At 50.7% G+C, this 16,287-nt stretch overlaps 6 protein-coding genes across 6 annotated transcripts; 1 reads left to right on the top strand and 5 right to left on the bottom strand.

The window, feature by feature from the left end:
• Positions 1–128: 128 nt before the first annotated feature.
• BU24DRAFT_438850 (uncharacterized protein) lies at positions 129–2,180 on the bottom strand (the record flags this gene model as incomplete). The annotated part of the gene is made up of 2 exons (XM_033530272.1): positions 129–1,929; positions 2,032–2,180. 2 exons carry the CDS (start codon positions 2,178–2,180, stop codon positions 129–131), a joined length of 1,950 nt encoding a protein of 649 aa, XP_033390337.1.
• A 280-nt stretch (positions 2,181–2,460) lies between these two features.
• BU24DRAFT_362964 (uncharacterized protein) lies at positions 2,461–5,758 on the bottom strand. Its single transcript, XM_033524194.1, has 5 exons — positions 5,261–5,758; positions 4,625–5,188; positions 4,105–4,500; positions 3,428–4,058; positions 2,461–3,378 (listed from the first exon to the last, which is right to left on the bottom strand). The coding sequence occupies exons 1-5, from the start codon at positions 5,335–5,337 to the stop codon at positions 2,902–2,904; spliced, it is 2,145 nt and encodes a 714-aa protein (XP_033390336.1). The 5' UTR covers positions 5,338–5,758; the 3' UTR covers positions 2,461–2,901.
• A 234-nt stretch (positions 5,759–5,992) lies between these two features.
• BU24DRAFT_417638 (phosphatases II) lies at positions 5,993–7,502 on the bottom strand. The gene has a single exon (XM_033526771.1). The coding sequence runs from the start codon at positions 7,344–7,346 to the stop codon at positions 6,147–6,149; it is 1,200 nt and encodes a 399-aa protein (XP_033390335.1). The 5' UTR covers positions 7,347–7,502; the 3' UTR covers positions 5,993–6,146.
• A 1,057-nt stretch (positions 7,503–8,559) lies between these two features.
• On the bottom strand, positions 8,560–9,945 carry BU24DRAFT_339235 (MFS general substrate transporter; the record flags this gene model as incomplete). Its single annotated transcript, XM_033523168.1, has 3 exons — positions 8,560–8,989; positions 9,044–9,774; positions 9,832–9,945. The coding sequence occupies 3 exons, from the start codon at positions 9,943–9,945 to the stop codon at positions 8,560–8,562; spliced, it is 1,275 nt and encodes a 424-aa protein (XP_033390334.1).
• Positions 9,946–10,944: 999 nt separating this feature from the next.
• On the bottom strand, positions 10,945–13,236 carry BU24DRAFT_417636 (acetyl-CoA synthetase-like protein). Its single transcript, XM_033526770.1, has 2 exons — positions 13,122–13,236; positions 10,945–12,949 (listed from the first exon to the last, which is right to left on the bottom strand). The coding sequence occupies exons 1-2, from the start codon at positions 13,126–13,128 to the stop codon at positions 11,001–11,003; spliced, it is 1,956 nt and encodes a 651-aa protein (XP_033390333.1). The 5' UTR covers positions 13,129–13,236; the 3' UTR covers positions 10,945–11,000.
• A 1,702-nt stretch (positions 13,237–14,938) lies between these two features.
• On the top strand, positions 14,939–16,157 carry BU24DRAFT_35027 (uncharacterized protein). Its single transcript, XM_033523637.1, has one exon. It carries the CDS (start codon positions 15,199–15,201, stop codon positions 15,862–15,864), a length of 666 nt encoding a protein of 221 aa, XP_033390332.1. The 5' UTR covers positions 14,939–15,198; the 3' UTR covers positions 15,865–16,157.
• Positions 16,158–16,287: the final 130 nt, after the last annotated feature.

The raw sequence follows: 16,287 nt of genomic DNA, 5'->3' as shown, positions 1-16,287 counted from the left end.
AAATTGTTGTGTAATCGTGTAAAAGTCAATGACCTCGATGAATCTATCAACCTGTTCGTTGTAAGTTTCCCGGCCAATACCGTCATTCAGCAGCAGCAGCAGCATCTCTGAAAACTTAGCTCCCAACCTCAATCCTCTGCGTCGGCCTCAGCTTTCCCGTTCCCACCTCCACTCCTTGTCCGCCTTACAGAAGCCTCCTCGACACCATCCTTCGCCTTCGCCTTCCCTGAACTCAACCATCCCCTCTTTAGCGTGATGGGCTGCAAAAACCCATCCTTGTGCACCCCACCAACCTTCCTATCTTCATTGTCCGAGTCATTCGTCCTCGGATCGTACCCGTGGGCCCTCTTCACGTGCTCAACAACACGATACGGGATATCGTGATCCTTCTCGTGTGCGCGACAGTCAACATGCGGACACCGCAGGGTCCCGGCCTCGAAGTACGGACGCCTAGCCGGTGTCTGCGCCTCCACGGCTGCGATCATATCCGCTGCGGCGATGGTCGAGGGCGTATAGCGTACAGGCGGAGGCAAAGGCTTTGACGCCGGGAGGCCTTCGTCAAAGACGCGGAAGGAAATGGTTTCTCCGAAGAGGGCGGCGCAGCGCTGCGCGGTGCGGGACAGGGCGCCGGCGGGCCAGCCCCCGGTCATCGATGCCGTGGCGAGGACTTCGCTCCAGTCCATGAGGCCTGCTTGGCCTCCTGAGGGGGCGTCGCCGCCGCCCGGTGGGAGGGAGGATTCGGTGCTGCTGCCGCGGTGGGGGCGGTGGTAGGGGGGGTTGGTGGTGCGAGGTGTCCGCTCCTTGGATTCAAGGTCGGTGGGAGGGTGGGATTGGGTTTGTTCGGTGTCAGAGGGGGCGGCGGCGGAGGAGGAGGAGGGGGAGGGGGAGTCGTTGGTGGCGGCTTCTTTTCGAGGGAGCTTTTTCTGCGAGCGTGGCTTGTTGGGTTTCGTGGTTGATTTCGATCTCGTCCGGCTTGATGATCGTCGTCGGTCTGACTCTGCGGCTGTGGACTCTGCGTCCGAGGTGAATTCGCTCCCGGACGTGTCTGAGTAGGCTCCTCTTCCGAAGTGGTTCATTCGTGAGCGGCGAATGGCCGCGGCGACGCCGTCTAAGCGGGTCAGCGTGTAGTTGATGGTCGAGTTGAGCAGCCGACGGGCTTTATCGTCGTCGGCTAGTATGGCTGCGCGGACGGACCGTTGTTGTTGCTTTGGACCACGGCGTTTGTTACCGCTCGCTGTTGCTGTCGCCGTATCTGGGTCGCCTTCGATGCGGTCCTTGTCGTCTTGGGGGGTGTTGTTATCGGGCATCTCGACATCTGAGTCCGTAGCTGCAGTATCGTACGCTTCAGTAGACATCGATTCCTCCGATCGCAGTCTCTTCAACCGATTGGCAAGCTTGCTGGAACCACCCTCAGCAGTGTCCACAATGGACGATAGATGCGCTTGATTCCTGCGGACCCAGTTCTCTTTAGCGATCCGCAAGAATGTTGCGAGCATCTCCTCTCTGAGTTCGTCTCCAGCCGCAGCACCCGAGTCATCCTGCTCCAGCCCTAACCCTGCACGATTGGAACTCTCGTCCATCCTATGCGGTGCCAGAGGCCAAGCGGTCCATCGCTTCCTAGGAACGACCTCAATCTGCCTCTCTCCAGCCGCATCTGTGAATTCCAATGCCTTCCCCTTCTTAATCCACGATTCTTTCTGGTGCCATTCCTTCACATCCTTGAGGCGCTGATCCGGCAATCTCGCCCATGACTTGAGTGCATGCGCATTGTAAAGATGTGCCGATAGGTCCGCCGCTTGGATTCTGTCCAACGACGCTGCTATCTGTCTCGCGTCTTCCGTGTGCTTCCTCCACGTCGACGGGTTTCCCTTGAACCGGTTCCGCCGTTGGACTCTGTGACTTTCGTTGTCGTCGTCGCTGTCGTCATCGCTGTGATCATTGCGTTCGTTATCGTCATCTTCGTAGTCAAGATCCTCTAGATCGTCGCCTATCTCGTCCGCGAAGGTATTCGAGTACAGCGTGGGATCGTACTGCGCATCTTGCTGCGACGTCTGGCCGCTAGGCGGGGACAGCACAACTCGACGCGGCGGCGGCGACGACTCTGGCGGTACCAGAGATTCGGATCTGGAGCTTTCGTATGGTGAAGCGGACCTGGAGGTATCACCGCCGAATAAGGACATCCTGGCATTCGCTTGGCATTCTCAGGCCAGGTGCGGCGGTAATCGGTTCATGCGATCGTGTCGAATGTTCTCTCATGGTCGAGTGTTTCGCGCCGGAAGTGGAGGAGGTGGGAGAACGCGGGACATTACTCTCCGCGGCGGATCCGTTTTTTTTCGTTTCTTGCGAACTATCGCGAAGTCACGTGGTGTCGCGCAGACACAACATTTGTTCAAGGAACACTGAGGTTGTATTTTTCACATAGAGGACTTGTAGTCGGTGGTTTAAGTCTTAAATCATTACGTTGGTTTCATTACATGTCGTTTCTAATTAATGTACACTGTTATACACTTTATGACAAACAAATAACGACGTGACCGGTGTGAGGAAGTCCAATCTGGAACGATTACATAGTATACAAGTACAGAGCATATACAAACGGATTCAGCGATTGGTGTTGGCTCTTCCGGTGTAATATTCGACGGTTTGTAGGCGTTGTGGCGCTTGAGAATATCCGGACACTTTCAGTGTTGACGGTGTTTCCTCTCTTGGAATAATATTCGTCTCTCATTACCACTTGTGAGGGATCATCAAATGACCATAGTGGAAGTGTCACCGATAATGATCATAGAGTCCTCGCTGGTATGTATGTTTAGTGGAGATGTTAAAGCGTGGTCCTCATCTTGTCCAATGCCTGGACGGACCGAGGAAGTCAGGAGGAATCTGCACAACCTGGTGTGATGGTTACAAAGCATAAGTGTTCGTCAGAGACTGCATGCTTTCGAAGAACAGATTGTTGTCTATGCCGGCCTCAAGAGGCAGCGTGTCCATGAGGTCCTCGAATCCTTCCATGTCGATGTCCGTGACGGAAGGTATCGCCCAACCATCGGTGGGTAAACTGCCTTCAGTATCAGGCGTCGGCATTTGTGCCGATTCGGTGGCCACTGGTTGAACGGGTGCAGACGGTACGACGTGAGGCAAGGGTTGATATGAATTTGAGGCCGGACGATGGGGCCTAGATGCTTCGGTTTTCTTGTGGTACTCCTGTACGAGAGATGTCAAGAGGCGAATGCCATGGACGGCAACGGAGCTGTTCGGCCATTGCTCTAGGCTCTTGCTGGCCCTCTCGACCCAAGACAGATAATCTCCGACTTCAGAATCGGTGTCAGGTCGGTGGAAGACGTCGAGAGCCAAACATATACCAGCTGTCACTACAAATGCCTAAACACCAGTTAGCGTGGGGAATGAATCTCTAGGCACTTGGACGTACGTGTTCAACCCACCACTGTGGCTCTTCAGGGTCACGTTCGACCGTCATCTCTTCGATGACTTGCTTCGCAGCTGTAGCACATGCCCAGCGCGAATATGTATATTGTGGTGATTTGAAGCTCGGGTTCAGGAAGGCTTGGTGAACCATGATCAGCTTGTGGCTAATGGATGCACGGTGAAGCCTCCTGGCCCAGGCGACCCATTTGGGCCACGTCGGCTTTATCGGTGTGCGTCTCGAGATTGAGTATGGAGTCTGACCAGTGAGCAAGGCCCTCAATTTGCCATCGTACTCTAGAACAACCCTGTATCGGCTTGCTTGATCCGGCGCCGCAAGCATATCATCTTGGTGCTGAATGATGACACGAGACACTTCGTTCAGCATGACATTAACATGAGTCGGGACAGGGGGATCACCGTTCAGGATAGGCTCCATGGTGTCGTCGTTGTAATGCCTCGGGTTTGTCGACGTAAAGTGCTTCTGCTGAATGGTGTAATAGCCTTGCGAGGTTGAGCATATCCAATCCTGAGACACGAGCGAACACCAGATCCGGCGACCCATTTCGCGTTGCAATAGTGATTCCTTCTGCTCTGGCGTCAAGTTGCGCTTGTTATCATCGGGATGCGGGCCAAGTCTAGGCGGATCAGATCTCATACTCTAGTGAAATCCATTCGACATACCTGTGCAGATTCAGTCCTCTCGCGATGGTGACGGCACCGCTTTGATAGACTGCCCACTCCTTCGTTGCTCCGATGAGATGCTCCGAGCAATGCATGTTAATGATTGCTTGTACAGAATAGATGTGATGTTTTGAGGCATAATCGCCCAGATTGAGGCACGCTATGGTAGCATTACCCCACTGTTTCGCCAGCCGAAGCTTCTCATGGGAAGGATAGCCCCATGTAGCGGATATTCTATCTGGACATGCAATGATAGTAGATGTCATGATAGAGAAAAGTAAAGCCGTCCATCGCCAATCTAGGCTTGAGAGATTCATAGTGTTTGACTGTCCGTATGCAGCGAGTACACTCTTATAGAAGTTGGGGCCGTGGTAGATCCCGCCGGTCCAGTAGAGCCTACAGACAAACGTTAGAATCACAAGTCGTCACTGGTATATCATGTACAGCATCTCGACCACCAGTGGACTGATGACTACCAGGCACGGGAGTGCATGTACACAGTACAGCTAAGGGAACATACATATAATCCTCATGATACTTGACCATTTGCAGCACCTGCTCTTTAGCAGGTACTAATGACTGGATGTGATATGCCTCAACAGCCCGAGCGGCTGGAGAGAATCCTCCAACCAGTCCATCTACATCAGCTTGTTTGCCGGGGCCCTGATCTTGGCCCAAAGCCTGTTCCATCAGTGCCTTATGTCGAACATATGAACCTTTAGAGGTGAGTAGTGACGCGATGCTTATGTCCGTGAATTCCGATCTTCCAAAGGTAATGAAGTCAATGTTCTCAGCAGGTGCTGGTGTGACATCTTGAGATTGATTAGAACTTGTGGAGTGGGGATGCAGACGAGTCCGGTCAACGGTGGACTGGAGTCGGTTATGGGCCGCCACACCCTGATCGTTGATGGGATTGATTGGCAGATCCTGGCCAACTGGGTCAAGCATATCAGATTCATTATTGCCTGTAGCAGATCCCGAAACAGAAGGTGTACTCTTCCTTGGGTACTTGCGATGGACACTTGGATCGTATCCATGGCGCCACTCTGTGGTGCAGAGGTGTGCCTCATTGTTCTTCACGCATCTGGGGGCACAGGGTCAGCGTCTCCTTCGAATTCACATGCCTCATCTGAATTCTGATCATGTTTCTACCTACCTTGAGCAGGGCGTCTCCCTATTGCACTTTTGCCGACGTTGGCTACACCGCGTGCAAGTAGAGCGTGCTTTGGGCATAGTGTTGATGGGCCTAAAGTGCCAATCTAGGATCCAAATTCTCTGCGTACGATTCCAAGCGTACAACGATTGGGTAATTGTTTTTAATTATCGTATGTCGCTCGTACCAAGTGCATTAGATCCCACGAAGCTTTTCAGTGGTTGCAGTAATGTGCTGTCGCTGGCTGTCCAAGCTACAAGGCGGCATGTAGGGTCATGGTCCCGTGTGGGTGGTTTGGTTAGGAGGATTTGTATACTCTTGACTCTGGCAATCAGTCACTTAACCTGCCATGTAACAGTCAGTCCAAGGAACGCGAGGACTGCGAGAGGACTCAGACGGGTGGGTTGAAGCGGAGTTGATGTACGAAGCAATGTACGACGGATTTTCACCATGAATCAGCTAACGTACGCTAACCGAATCCGGACACAGGAGGTTCGGCCTCGGGCAGTCCAATAGCGCGAAGATTTCAGAGGATTTAACAGGGGATAAAATGAAAGCTGAGACAAACGTAGGGCTATGCGTCTGTTTTAAACTAAAGATAGCATGGACTGTTATCACGACTCTCCTCGCTGAAATGGCGGATGCGGGATACATTGGTCAGCGCTGTTTGCAATTTGTCACCGAGGACATCGAGATCAGCAAAAAAAAACATCCGCCTAATAATTGTTGTATTTCTTATGATGATGCAAAACATGACAGCAAAACCTGATACGGTACCTGGAACACCTTCCATGCTAATAATGTTCAAACACTTGACGAGTGATGGGGCAGCTTCTAGCAGAAGTCACCGCAGCAATTTACAACAGTGACAGGAGAGAGGATTGGGACGTTATGTCCTGCCTACCATTAGGCGTCTTCGTAACTTTTTGCAGGAGCAATCGTAGTCCATTTTGCAGCAATATGGTGGCTCAAACTTTGGCCCGATCGGATAGGGCGAGTGTCGAGCGTTTAAGGCATTTCTAACTGCGTCTAGGTCCGGTTCCCCGTTCAGTAAGCGCGCTCGATCATCTAGATATTCTTGATACGGCGCTTTGGGGATCGTTCTCTTCTCATCCTCCCATACGTTGTACCCGACCTCCTCCCAGATTTGAAGTTGTCGCGCAAGGTTGGGATTTTCTGGCTCAACTTTTTGCTTTATTTCGGTAAACCCTACAGCATCTTTGTAACTCATGGAGTACTTTCGCATGAGATAAGCAAGAATGATGCATGGCGAACGCGATCGTCCAGCTTCACAATGCACTAGTATCGAATGTGAGGGCGGTAGAGCGGAAAAAAATGGACAGGGGGATAGCTGCAAGGCTGGAGGGGCCATTTGATCGATAAAGTCGCAGATATCGCTCATGTAAACCAGGAGGTCCAGAGTCAATGAGTTTTGACATTGGATAAATATATTACGGTCAGGTGGCTTCTCTGCTCTTATCATTGCTGATCTCCAACCACGTTGCTCATGGCAGAGCGAAACGATACTATTGATATGATATTCTCGGAGCATTTCTGGGCATATTGAGGCTGGCATGTCTCCAAGAACTAGGCCAGGGAGAATTTCTCTCATCCCGTGATCAGGAAACCTCTTCCTGGTAGTTTGTTTTGTCTTGTCAAGACTAGGACTCATTGTGAGAGTGCTGCCGTGTGGCCGATTGGTAAGCTCCCTTGCACTTTGGATGAGGTTCGTCAACCAAGGTCCTAGTACTTCCTTGGTAAGAATTTGGTCGCTGGACTGTTCCTGCAAGTCTTCCGGTTCATACGAAGATAGTTTCCGCTTCAGGGCAGTGCCATTTCTACTGGACGACGAGCGTTGGCCACTATCGTCAGCCGAATTTTTTTCAATAAATTCAGCGGCAGCCACGATTGCATTCAATGAGCAATCCTCGACAGTACCCGAGTCGCGTCGAGGGCCTTCGTGGGTCGAGGGATCGTGGTTCTTTACGCCATCAGGGAGCGAAGTTCCGTTTGGTACGTTGCTGGAAACCCCGGCGTCCTCCTTCGCCCTTGGTCCAGTGGTGGCGAGAGGGGAAGACGGGGATTGCATGGTCTGTGAAGAGATACCGTCGGCTAGAGGAGCGTATTGAATGAAAGCAATAGTGCGCAAGGACTCAGGGTTGAGGCCTGAGGCTATTGAGAGTCAGCTGGATGATCGCGAAAGGATGATGAGCAAAATTTCATGGCGGAAAGAGCAGCGTCTTTGAGCGAAGTTGACAAACAATCGCATCGCATCGCCAACGGTGGCACAGCATGCCAAGGTATGCGCGTTTGCGTTTTGGGGTTCATCAACGAAGGGCATACACAGTCCGGGACTTGCCAAAAACCATACCTGGATAGGTACGCAGTAACCATCCACAACAATGGCCACGCGATACTAGTCGTAAAAACCACCGATGGAACAGAAAAAACGATTTACTTCGCAGCCCGTCCTGGCCTCCGAACGAGACTGTTAGACCATGCGCAGAACGGCTTCGGATCAAGTGGGAATCCCGACGAGGTGGGTTTTGCTTTTTCCATCCAAGGAGCATCGCTAATAATCTATTCAGCGCCTACTCTGGGCAATCATTGGTCAAGCTCTTCATCGTCAGGCAGCTCGCCGTTACGGCTGATGAGAATGTGCAAATTGGTCAGTGTCACACGCTGGCAGTTTCCGTTGCGATGGTAGAGGGCAAACGATACGTAAAGTTGCCGAACCTTGTTCTTGTTCTTGCTCGAAATCAAACATTCACTAAGGTGTGAGACCCAAAGTCTGTCAATTACCATCGTTGCTTGCCGTTGAAGTCTCTTACTCAGGTGTGTGCGTCGATCACTCCATCGTGTGGGTGTTAAGATTCAAGGAATTGATTACATGATAAATAGAGCTTAGGCGAACCATGCCCATGGTGGTAATGCCGATTTTGATGCTGTGAACTGCTGCTAGGAATGAGGCGGTTGCAGCCATAGTCAAATCTTGCCCTTATGGCGAAGACGCTCAGCCCTTGATCGAAGGTTGCGAAGCGGGTGCCACATTCTTCAGGCACGAGGAGATTTGTGGGCAACAACGTTGGCTACAATGACGCTGAGAAGACGTCTGCTACGACGAGACACATCATCGTCAGCCGAAGAGCTGCAGTGGGCAGGTAGGTTACAAGCGGCGGCCAGAGGCAGCGACCATCAAGAAGCTGTATTGCTAGGTCTAATAAGTATATAGATTACAAAGACTAAAGAGGTGAGAATCTACCTAACAAAAAGAAAAGATCTTGGGAGAAGAAGGAAAACTTTTAGATTCTCATTATCACCTTCCAGTTTGCAAGATACATTCTGGTCAAAGTGAAGAGAATAGCGCCAGTTATCATCATTACTCCAGCAAAAACGTTCAAGCCAGTGAAGCTTCCATTGTCAGCGGCCAGGATCGCTCCTGCGATGGGAGAACCAGCCAATCCAGCGAAGGACACACAGGAGAACATCACGCCAAGGCGAATGCCGATCTCTTCTACCTTGGAGATGTATGCCATTTGGGCGGGGGCGAGTGAGACGTAGGCACCAGATGCGAAGCCATAAAGGGCTGCGAATACGATGAACGCGGGGTTGGACGAAGCGGGAAGGGCAAGGCCCAGAACGATAATAGAAGCAAAGAAGGCCATGATGAGTTGCATGTTGAAGCGGCCGAATTTGTCTGCAAGTATACCTGGAATGATTCGACCAAAGATACTGGAGTCAGGTTAGCGAAACGAATCATCAAGCATCAAGCAAGGATATACATACCTTCCAGCGTTGAGCACGGCTAGGAGGTAGCTAGCCAGATAGGACGACATTCCATTTGCCATAGCTTGCACTTCGATGAAGTTGATGGGAATGAACAGTCCAAGGAAGAAGAAGAAAGATGAGACCGCAATTAGATTGAAACGGAGGTCTTTGAAGGGTTCCGCGAAAACTCTCAGTTCGAACGCTCGAGGTCTTGGTGGAAGACGGGACGTGACAGTTAGAATGGCGATAATGAGCAGACCAAGGATCAAGAAAGCGCAGATTCTCATGGCCCAGCCAAAACCCACTTTTGGAATCAGATGAGAAACCATAATTGGGAAGATGATGCCACCCAATCCCGACCCAGCAGCCATCATGCCGAACGCTGCACCCCTCTTTTTGAAGAACCAAGTGGTGATGGTATTAGTTCCAGCATTGAAGATACAGTTGAGTCCTAAAGGAGAACAGATTCCCTGAGCTAAGATGAAATGCCAGTACTCTGTGCAAAGGCTTGTCATCATGATTCCGAAAACATGGAAGAAAGTCCCGAAAAAGAGTAATGGCTTAGGACCGTAGTTGTCGAAGACGAAACCGACGATCGGACCGGGAACGAACATGACGAAGATCTCACACGAGGATATCCAGGCGACGGTGCTGGGGGAGTATTCGCGAAGTTGGTGAGTCTGGTAGTAGTTTTGCCAGACGCCCACGCAGTTGATCCATCCGAATGAACAGAACAAGCAGCAAAAGGACTACGGTGCAAGTTAGCGAGTAGTTCATGGTATACAGTATCCAATGAATAAACATACTCCTAGAAGGCAAAGCCATGCGGCGCGGCCCCCATCAGGGAATTGACTGGGATGATATGGGCTGATAACTTCCGGTGCTGGCTTCTCCTCTAAATCTCCATTCTTCTCCGGCATGGCCACCTGTTGTTCCAAATCGCTTTGTTCCATTTCGCTCCCTGCCTTATATTGTATGGAGTCTTCGAAGGACGGCGCAGAGCTCGTAGGGTTTGCCATGGCAGGCGAGGAGTGACGCAGAGTGGGGAGAACAAGTGAAACGAAACGCAAAGGAGGGAAGCTGTAAAAGACTTTAATTCAAGTCGAAGTCCTGACCTGAGATAATATTATGATTGTCGAACTCTTATCTGATTCTGCTAGGGGGGCATGTTCTAGTTCTTATATAAACTGTGTACGAAACGCCCTACTCAATACGATCCTAATATCTTCGGCGTTAACATTGTGCGACACGAATACACCGATTGTCTGCGAGGACCCCTTTCGCACATAAATAGTTACTTCGCCTTGATCCCATCTTACAAGTAGGTTAAGCGAAAGCAAATGATTCGACGGCGATGAAAGATCGTGGACGTTCAGCCTAGAGCACGGCCTGGTCGGCGTTAGTGAAAGCGCGAGCCGAGCAACGGGCTGCCTTCAACAACTCCTGTACATACGCAGTATCGTGTGAGATACCTTGTAAATCGTCAACATTGGGCACCATGTGGCTTACTCCAGAGTGCAACTAAGCATCAACAAGGAATGCTTCGCACAAAAAACCCTTGCGCTTAAGTTTCGGTGCCTACTTGTACATTAAAAGAAGGGGTTTCGCTCATTCGTGAGATTTTCAGCCTTATCCCGAGTACGAGCAACGACTATGTACACACACTGCACAGTACTTGCAGTCGGACATGTCGGCTCTCGCATTCGCATCCGAGCCAGTACAAGTACAACATCCAGCACATTTCCATGTGCGATCCATCAAATTCAGTATTACGCTCTGGCTGAAACACATTGCTGCCTTACCTTGAGCTCCTCCGAATCGGCAAATTCCAAACTGCACCGTTAACTCCGACATTCTGCAAGGGCACGCGATAAAGATGGATGGATCCAAGAAAACGGCGTAGCAGCGCCAAACGCCCAACGATTGGATAACACGCTATCATGCAAGAAACTATACACATGGAGAATTTGCCAGATCACAACTTGACCCCACCTCCTTGAATGCTCTCGAGGTCGTTTGGCGTGAACGGCACATACGATCCATCTCTCAACCAGTACAGGGAATCACCAGTTCCAGCAATAGCATCCACATCAATACCATCCTTTTGGAGGAGATGTTTCTGTTGCTTGTTAGTTCCGGTTGTATGCATCGCCTTAGTGACTCTAATGAATAGCGGCACCGCGAAAGAAGGCAGTGACTTTTTCACATGCTCTGCAAGGCTTCGCATAGTATCAGGGCTGGGGATGCCATCTTTGATCACAACAGCCGCGCAGCCTGCGCGTCCGTCATGTCGCGGTACCAGGACTCCGTATACATTCGCTTCGTCAATTGCACCGTGAGTACCCACGATGCCAGCAACCTCAGCGGTACTAACGTTCTCTGACTTCCAGCGGAAAGTGTCCCCCAAACGGTCGACCCACCACCACCTGTTCTCCGCATCCCGTCTGAGCAGGTCACCGGTCCGGAAGTACGCATCTCCCTTCACTCTAATGTCTCTCGCAATCTTCGAGTTTGTCGCTTTATCATTGCCGTAGTAACCTTGGAACTTTTGAGAAATGTCAGCTGGGTCCAGCTTGTACATCAGTTCGCCGGGCTCGTCATTATCTGCAAGTTGACAAAGGCCCGTGTCTGGGTCTCGCAAGGGCTCTGGAGTCTCTGCATTCGGATCCATCCTTACAAGCGCAAGGCTTGCCCCCATGAGTAGAGCAGCAACCGTTCCATTGCGCCCTATAGCACCAGAGCTAAACGTATTCGAAGATTTATTCCAAAATCCGCTTGGGCTTTCGGTAGCAGCGTAAATCTCCAAGACCGTTTCGACTCCGAACCTCTCCTTGAATGGCTCCCAGACATCTGGGCGCAGACCATTGCCGAATGCGAGGCGCACGTTATGATCCTTGTCGTGGATACTCTTTGGCGCAGAGAGCAGGTAGCGCAAGGTTTCGCCAACATACTGGATGATTGTCGCCTTGGAATCGCGGACTTCTGGCCAGAACTTCTTATGACTGAACTTCGTACCAAGTGCTACGGTGCTGCCTGCTTGCAATGACGCACATACGCAAAGCACGGCCGCAGATGAATGATACAGAGGCATGGAAGTGTACATGATGTCCGTTTTCTTCAGGGGAATGAAGCCTGCAACGAATCTTGCACCGAGGTTTGCCTTGCCCCACGCCATGACAGCCGGTTTGGGCAGCCCGGTGGTTCCAGATGTGTAGATCAACATGGCCATGTTCTTTCTTTTCTGGTCTCCACGCTCGGAGTCCGGTTGCCGGATAGGTTCAAGAGAAAGAATGTGGTCACCCAGATTCTTGTCGAATGATATGATTTCGATCTCGCGTTCTTGGGAACCCTCGGGCTGATAAGAGTACTTGGCCGGACTGCCATGGAGATCGGACACTTCGGCTGGCCGGGATTTAAAGCCGTGGGCTTCCAATATCTCCCGTGAGAATTTGCCCCGTCCGTTCTCATCTACCAGGACGAGTCTCGCATTCGATGTTTTGATGGTATGGATGAGTGGTGCTTCGGTAAGATTGTAGTTGATAAATGCCGGTTTAGCGCCAATGCTCCAGAGGCCGAACCAAACCCATATGAACGTATCCGAATTGACAAAATCCATAGCGACGATTTCCTCACTTTGTACACCCTTGCTCTTGAACCAAGTTCCATATTTGAGGACAACATCATATCCCTCCCTATATGTCCAACTGCGTCCGTTGAAGATCAGCCAAGGATGGTTTCCTCGACTGGATTGTGCATGCTTCTCGAGCACATAGAAGAGATTGAGATTGCCCCGACGTTCATGAAAAAACCCAGCTATATTCATAGCAGTCAAATTAGAGATGATGTTCCAGTCATATCTCAGTGCATGGCGCGCATTGAGATAGGCCAATCCAGCAGCAGCAGCTGGGATAGCGTAGGATAGAGCTAGGGGATGGTATCAGCAATTGTTTTGAGCCCTAATCCAAATCTAACACAGCTGAATTGCTGCGACATTGCGACGGAGTAAGGCTTGCAAATGCTGGATAAGGCTGAGACCCACAAAAGATGGGTTTGTGGGGATATAGCTGGTGTAAAGTGGCTGACACGATAAACTTACATTGCATTTCTACTGAGGATATGCACAGATCCGGTGGGTACGGATCAAATTAAGTACCAACGATTCAAGTCTTTGCAACAGACAGATGAAGTCTGTTGTCCTCAATCAATTAAATGAGGAGATGTCTGATGTTTGAGTGGAGAGGAGAGAATTATGAATCTCCAATCAGGTCACCGTGAGACGAGACGAAGCCGAGGCATGTCTAGTGCCATGCCTTGCACCTGAAGTTTCGCACGCATTACCCTTTTCATCAACTCTCCACCTCCTAACCCCTCACCAAGATGAAACCAAGAATCTGTCTACTGTGTACAAGGTCTGTTGTGGTCCGCCTGGGTGTGACATGATACAAATTTCTCTGGTTGGTACGCTCCGCTACCCGAACGCAATTCCATTATGCACCCGGATGTGCTGGCATAACTACCGCAGGCGTCGAAAAAGACACGAGGTACCTAACAATATACTGGGCGTTCGATGCCCAGTACGTTGACAATTCTCAAAATCATCACATCGAAACGTCGGAGCCGAGAAGCTTATGTCTAATTGACAAGCCCCGAGTAGTTCAACTAGAGTCAGTTCAGTTGAGATCGGAAGGCAGTTTCCCTTAATGCACAAGAAATAGTGGTGAAGAGGCTCAAGTATTCCAGTTCTCGTCTCCTTGTCCGCGCAGTTCCCTTCAGTCATCATTCAAGTCACCTCTCCATCTTTTCTTTTCCACAAAATACACCAGCGACGTACGCTCTTCTCCGATCCACGTGTTCCACAACGTCAAGGCTAATGTGTCAACATCCTCCTCTGGTTGAACAGTTACACTTGCGCAACATGATCTGGACAAGGCAGAATGAGTGACATCCATTCTTGCCTCTTTCTTACCCTCTCATGTGGCAAACTGGAGTGCGGAGGCCTGAATGTTTGTTTGCGAAGAGATGTTTCAGGTTGACAAAGCAATACCAATATACCACCAAACATCACAGCCTCCACAATCAAATTTTTTGAAGGATGCCTATAGTGATCACCCTCCTGGGAAGTCCTAGAAATTATACCTCGAAAGGCGCGCGTTCGTAATCAACTGCCTGGCACCCATAATGTCAAGTTTGGTGGGGAGAAAACCTGGCAGCCCGACACCTTACACGCTCTTTGGAGAGTCGATGGACAGGCTTTGTGTTCCCGAGAAGCTTGTTGCGCCTTTCATCGCGCCCTTCTACCTACACTACACTACAGTTGACTCCTCCTTGTGGGCCTGGCACATGGGTCAGGAGCGAGAATAGTTTTTGACGGTGGCCGGTAACTGAGGCACATGATTCCAGGCCTCGTCACCCACCATAGTTGTGTGAGACAACAGCGAAAAATTTGCACTTGACCGGCGCGGTCGCAGCCATCTTTGAAAGAAAAGATGCACATCCGCGAAGGCATCAACTCACTGTTCCTTGACTGTGTACCTGCATTGCGGGCGATTCGCGCTTGCGAAGCCGAGTGGTGTGCATCAAGGGGCCGAAAGCTCTCGTATCCAGTCATTCTACCATCATTGCCTTGTAGTGGCGGCAGACTTTCAGCTTGCATGAACCGTCCTTCATGACCCCGCCGGTTTGTCACAAGGTCGTGATATCACCGGCGAGCAGAAGCGCTTTCACAGCCTCATGGGTTTGTCACCCTTCAGTGCCATCTTAAGGCATCCCACCCTTCCCTTTCAGGCATCGGATGCGACCGTGGCCAATCACAGGTCTTCAGCCACAGCAAACCAGCCACAGTTTGTGGCTTTGACCAGTGATGTTGGATTTAAACGTCATGCACTCACGAGGCGAAGCCTTTTTGGGTCATGGAAAGCTTAGGACAAAGGTGTCTGTCTGTTCTCAAGGCAAGTGAAACACCAGGTGTTCAATCTCTATAAATCCTATAGACATCTTTATTCATCTTCCTATTCCCCTCATCCATCAGAATCAACATACAACAACAACAACTACTGCACATCCCAAATACACAAACATCCACTTTGTGCTTTATCGTACATAGTCCGATAAATCCCCAATTCACCCAGTTCCCAACCATCGAATAAGCGAGCAGCCAATCAGGACCATTCACGATGCCCTACGTTCGCTACAACCACACCCACGAGCGTGAGCGTGAGCGCCCGCTCTACGACGATTCCCTCTTCAACCGTACACTCGTCCGCCAGAACTCCAAGCGTCAGCGCCTTGACATGTACGATGACGACGAGTTTGACGACTACCCATACAACAACATCCCAAACACAACCTCACGTGCCCTGACGATCCGCGCACCGAACCAGATCGAGAAGTACAACATCTGGTCACCGTCCAAGCACGCGCACAACGACAGCCACCGCCGCTACGACAGCGACAATGACTACGAGGATCTGCACGAACATAACCACCGTCACCGCTACAAGTACACCAGCCACAAGTACCGCTCTTCGTCGCCAGCTAGGGACAGCGACGACGATGACGAGCGCAACCGCGAGCGAGAGTTCCGCTTGAAGGTCAAGGCTACATTCAGCCGCCCGAGCCTCTCGCGCTCCAACTCCAGCAAGATGATGCACTGGCCCGGCGAGTTGTTCAGGACAAAGGAGAAGTGGGTTGGCGTCGATTGGCAGAGGAAGGAGAGGTCGAGGGTCATGGGCGATGATTTCTGGGACGAGCCCAGGTTCGAGGAGAAGACTGAGCAGTTCAGGAGGATTAAGAGGACGAAGACTGACGAGTGGAGGCCACTCAAAGGATCCAGGTGGTGAGGAATTTTTCTTTGTTTGATGGAGTCATGGGTTTTCTTGTTCGTCTTCTGTTTGTTGGTTTCCTACCTACCATCTAGAGGCGTTTTGGAGGATCGTTACTGGCTAATCGTGTAATTTGCTCTTTGGAATTACGGGATATAATGGCGTTGGACATTTCGGTTTTCCCCCCTGCGGCTCCATGTTAATACTTTTTTTTCTTTTCACTGGTGCGATATTGTTAGTTTTGTGTTGCGAGTAGATACCCCAAATCAACAGTAACGAAGTTACGATAACCAAAAACATACTTGCCCACCCCTTTCCCTATGCGTGATCAAAAGCGAATATCCATGAATAATCATCAAGAAAGATGCTCGTGCAAGTTGGTCAAGAGACGTCGGTAGTGGGAAGGCTTCATTGCATCCTGATGATCGATATCTTTCCAGG

Source organism: Aaosphaeria arxii, assembly GCF_010015735.1.
Source record: "Aaosphaeria arxii CBS 175.79 unplaced genomic scaffold BU24scaffold_1, whole genome shotgun sequence".
NCBI lineage: Eukaryota > Fungi > Ascomycota > Dothideomycetes > Pleosporales > Aaosphaeria > Aaosphaeria arxii.
This window is presented reverse-complemented; position numbering and strand designations above follow the sequence as displayed.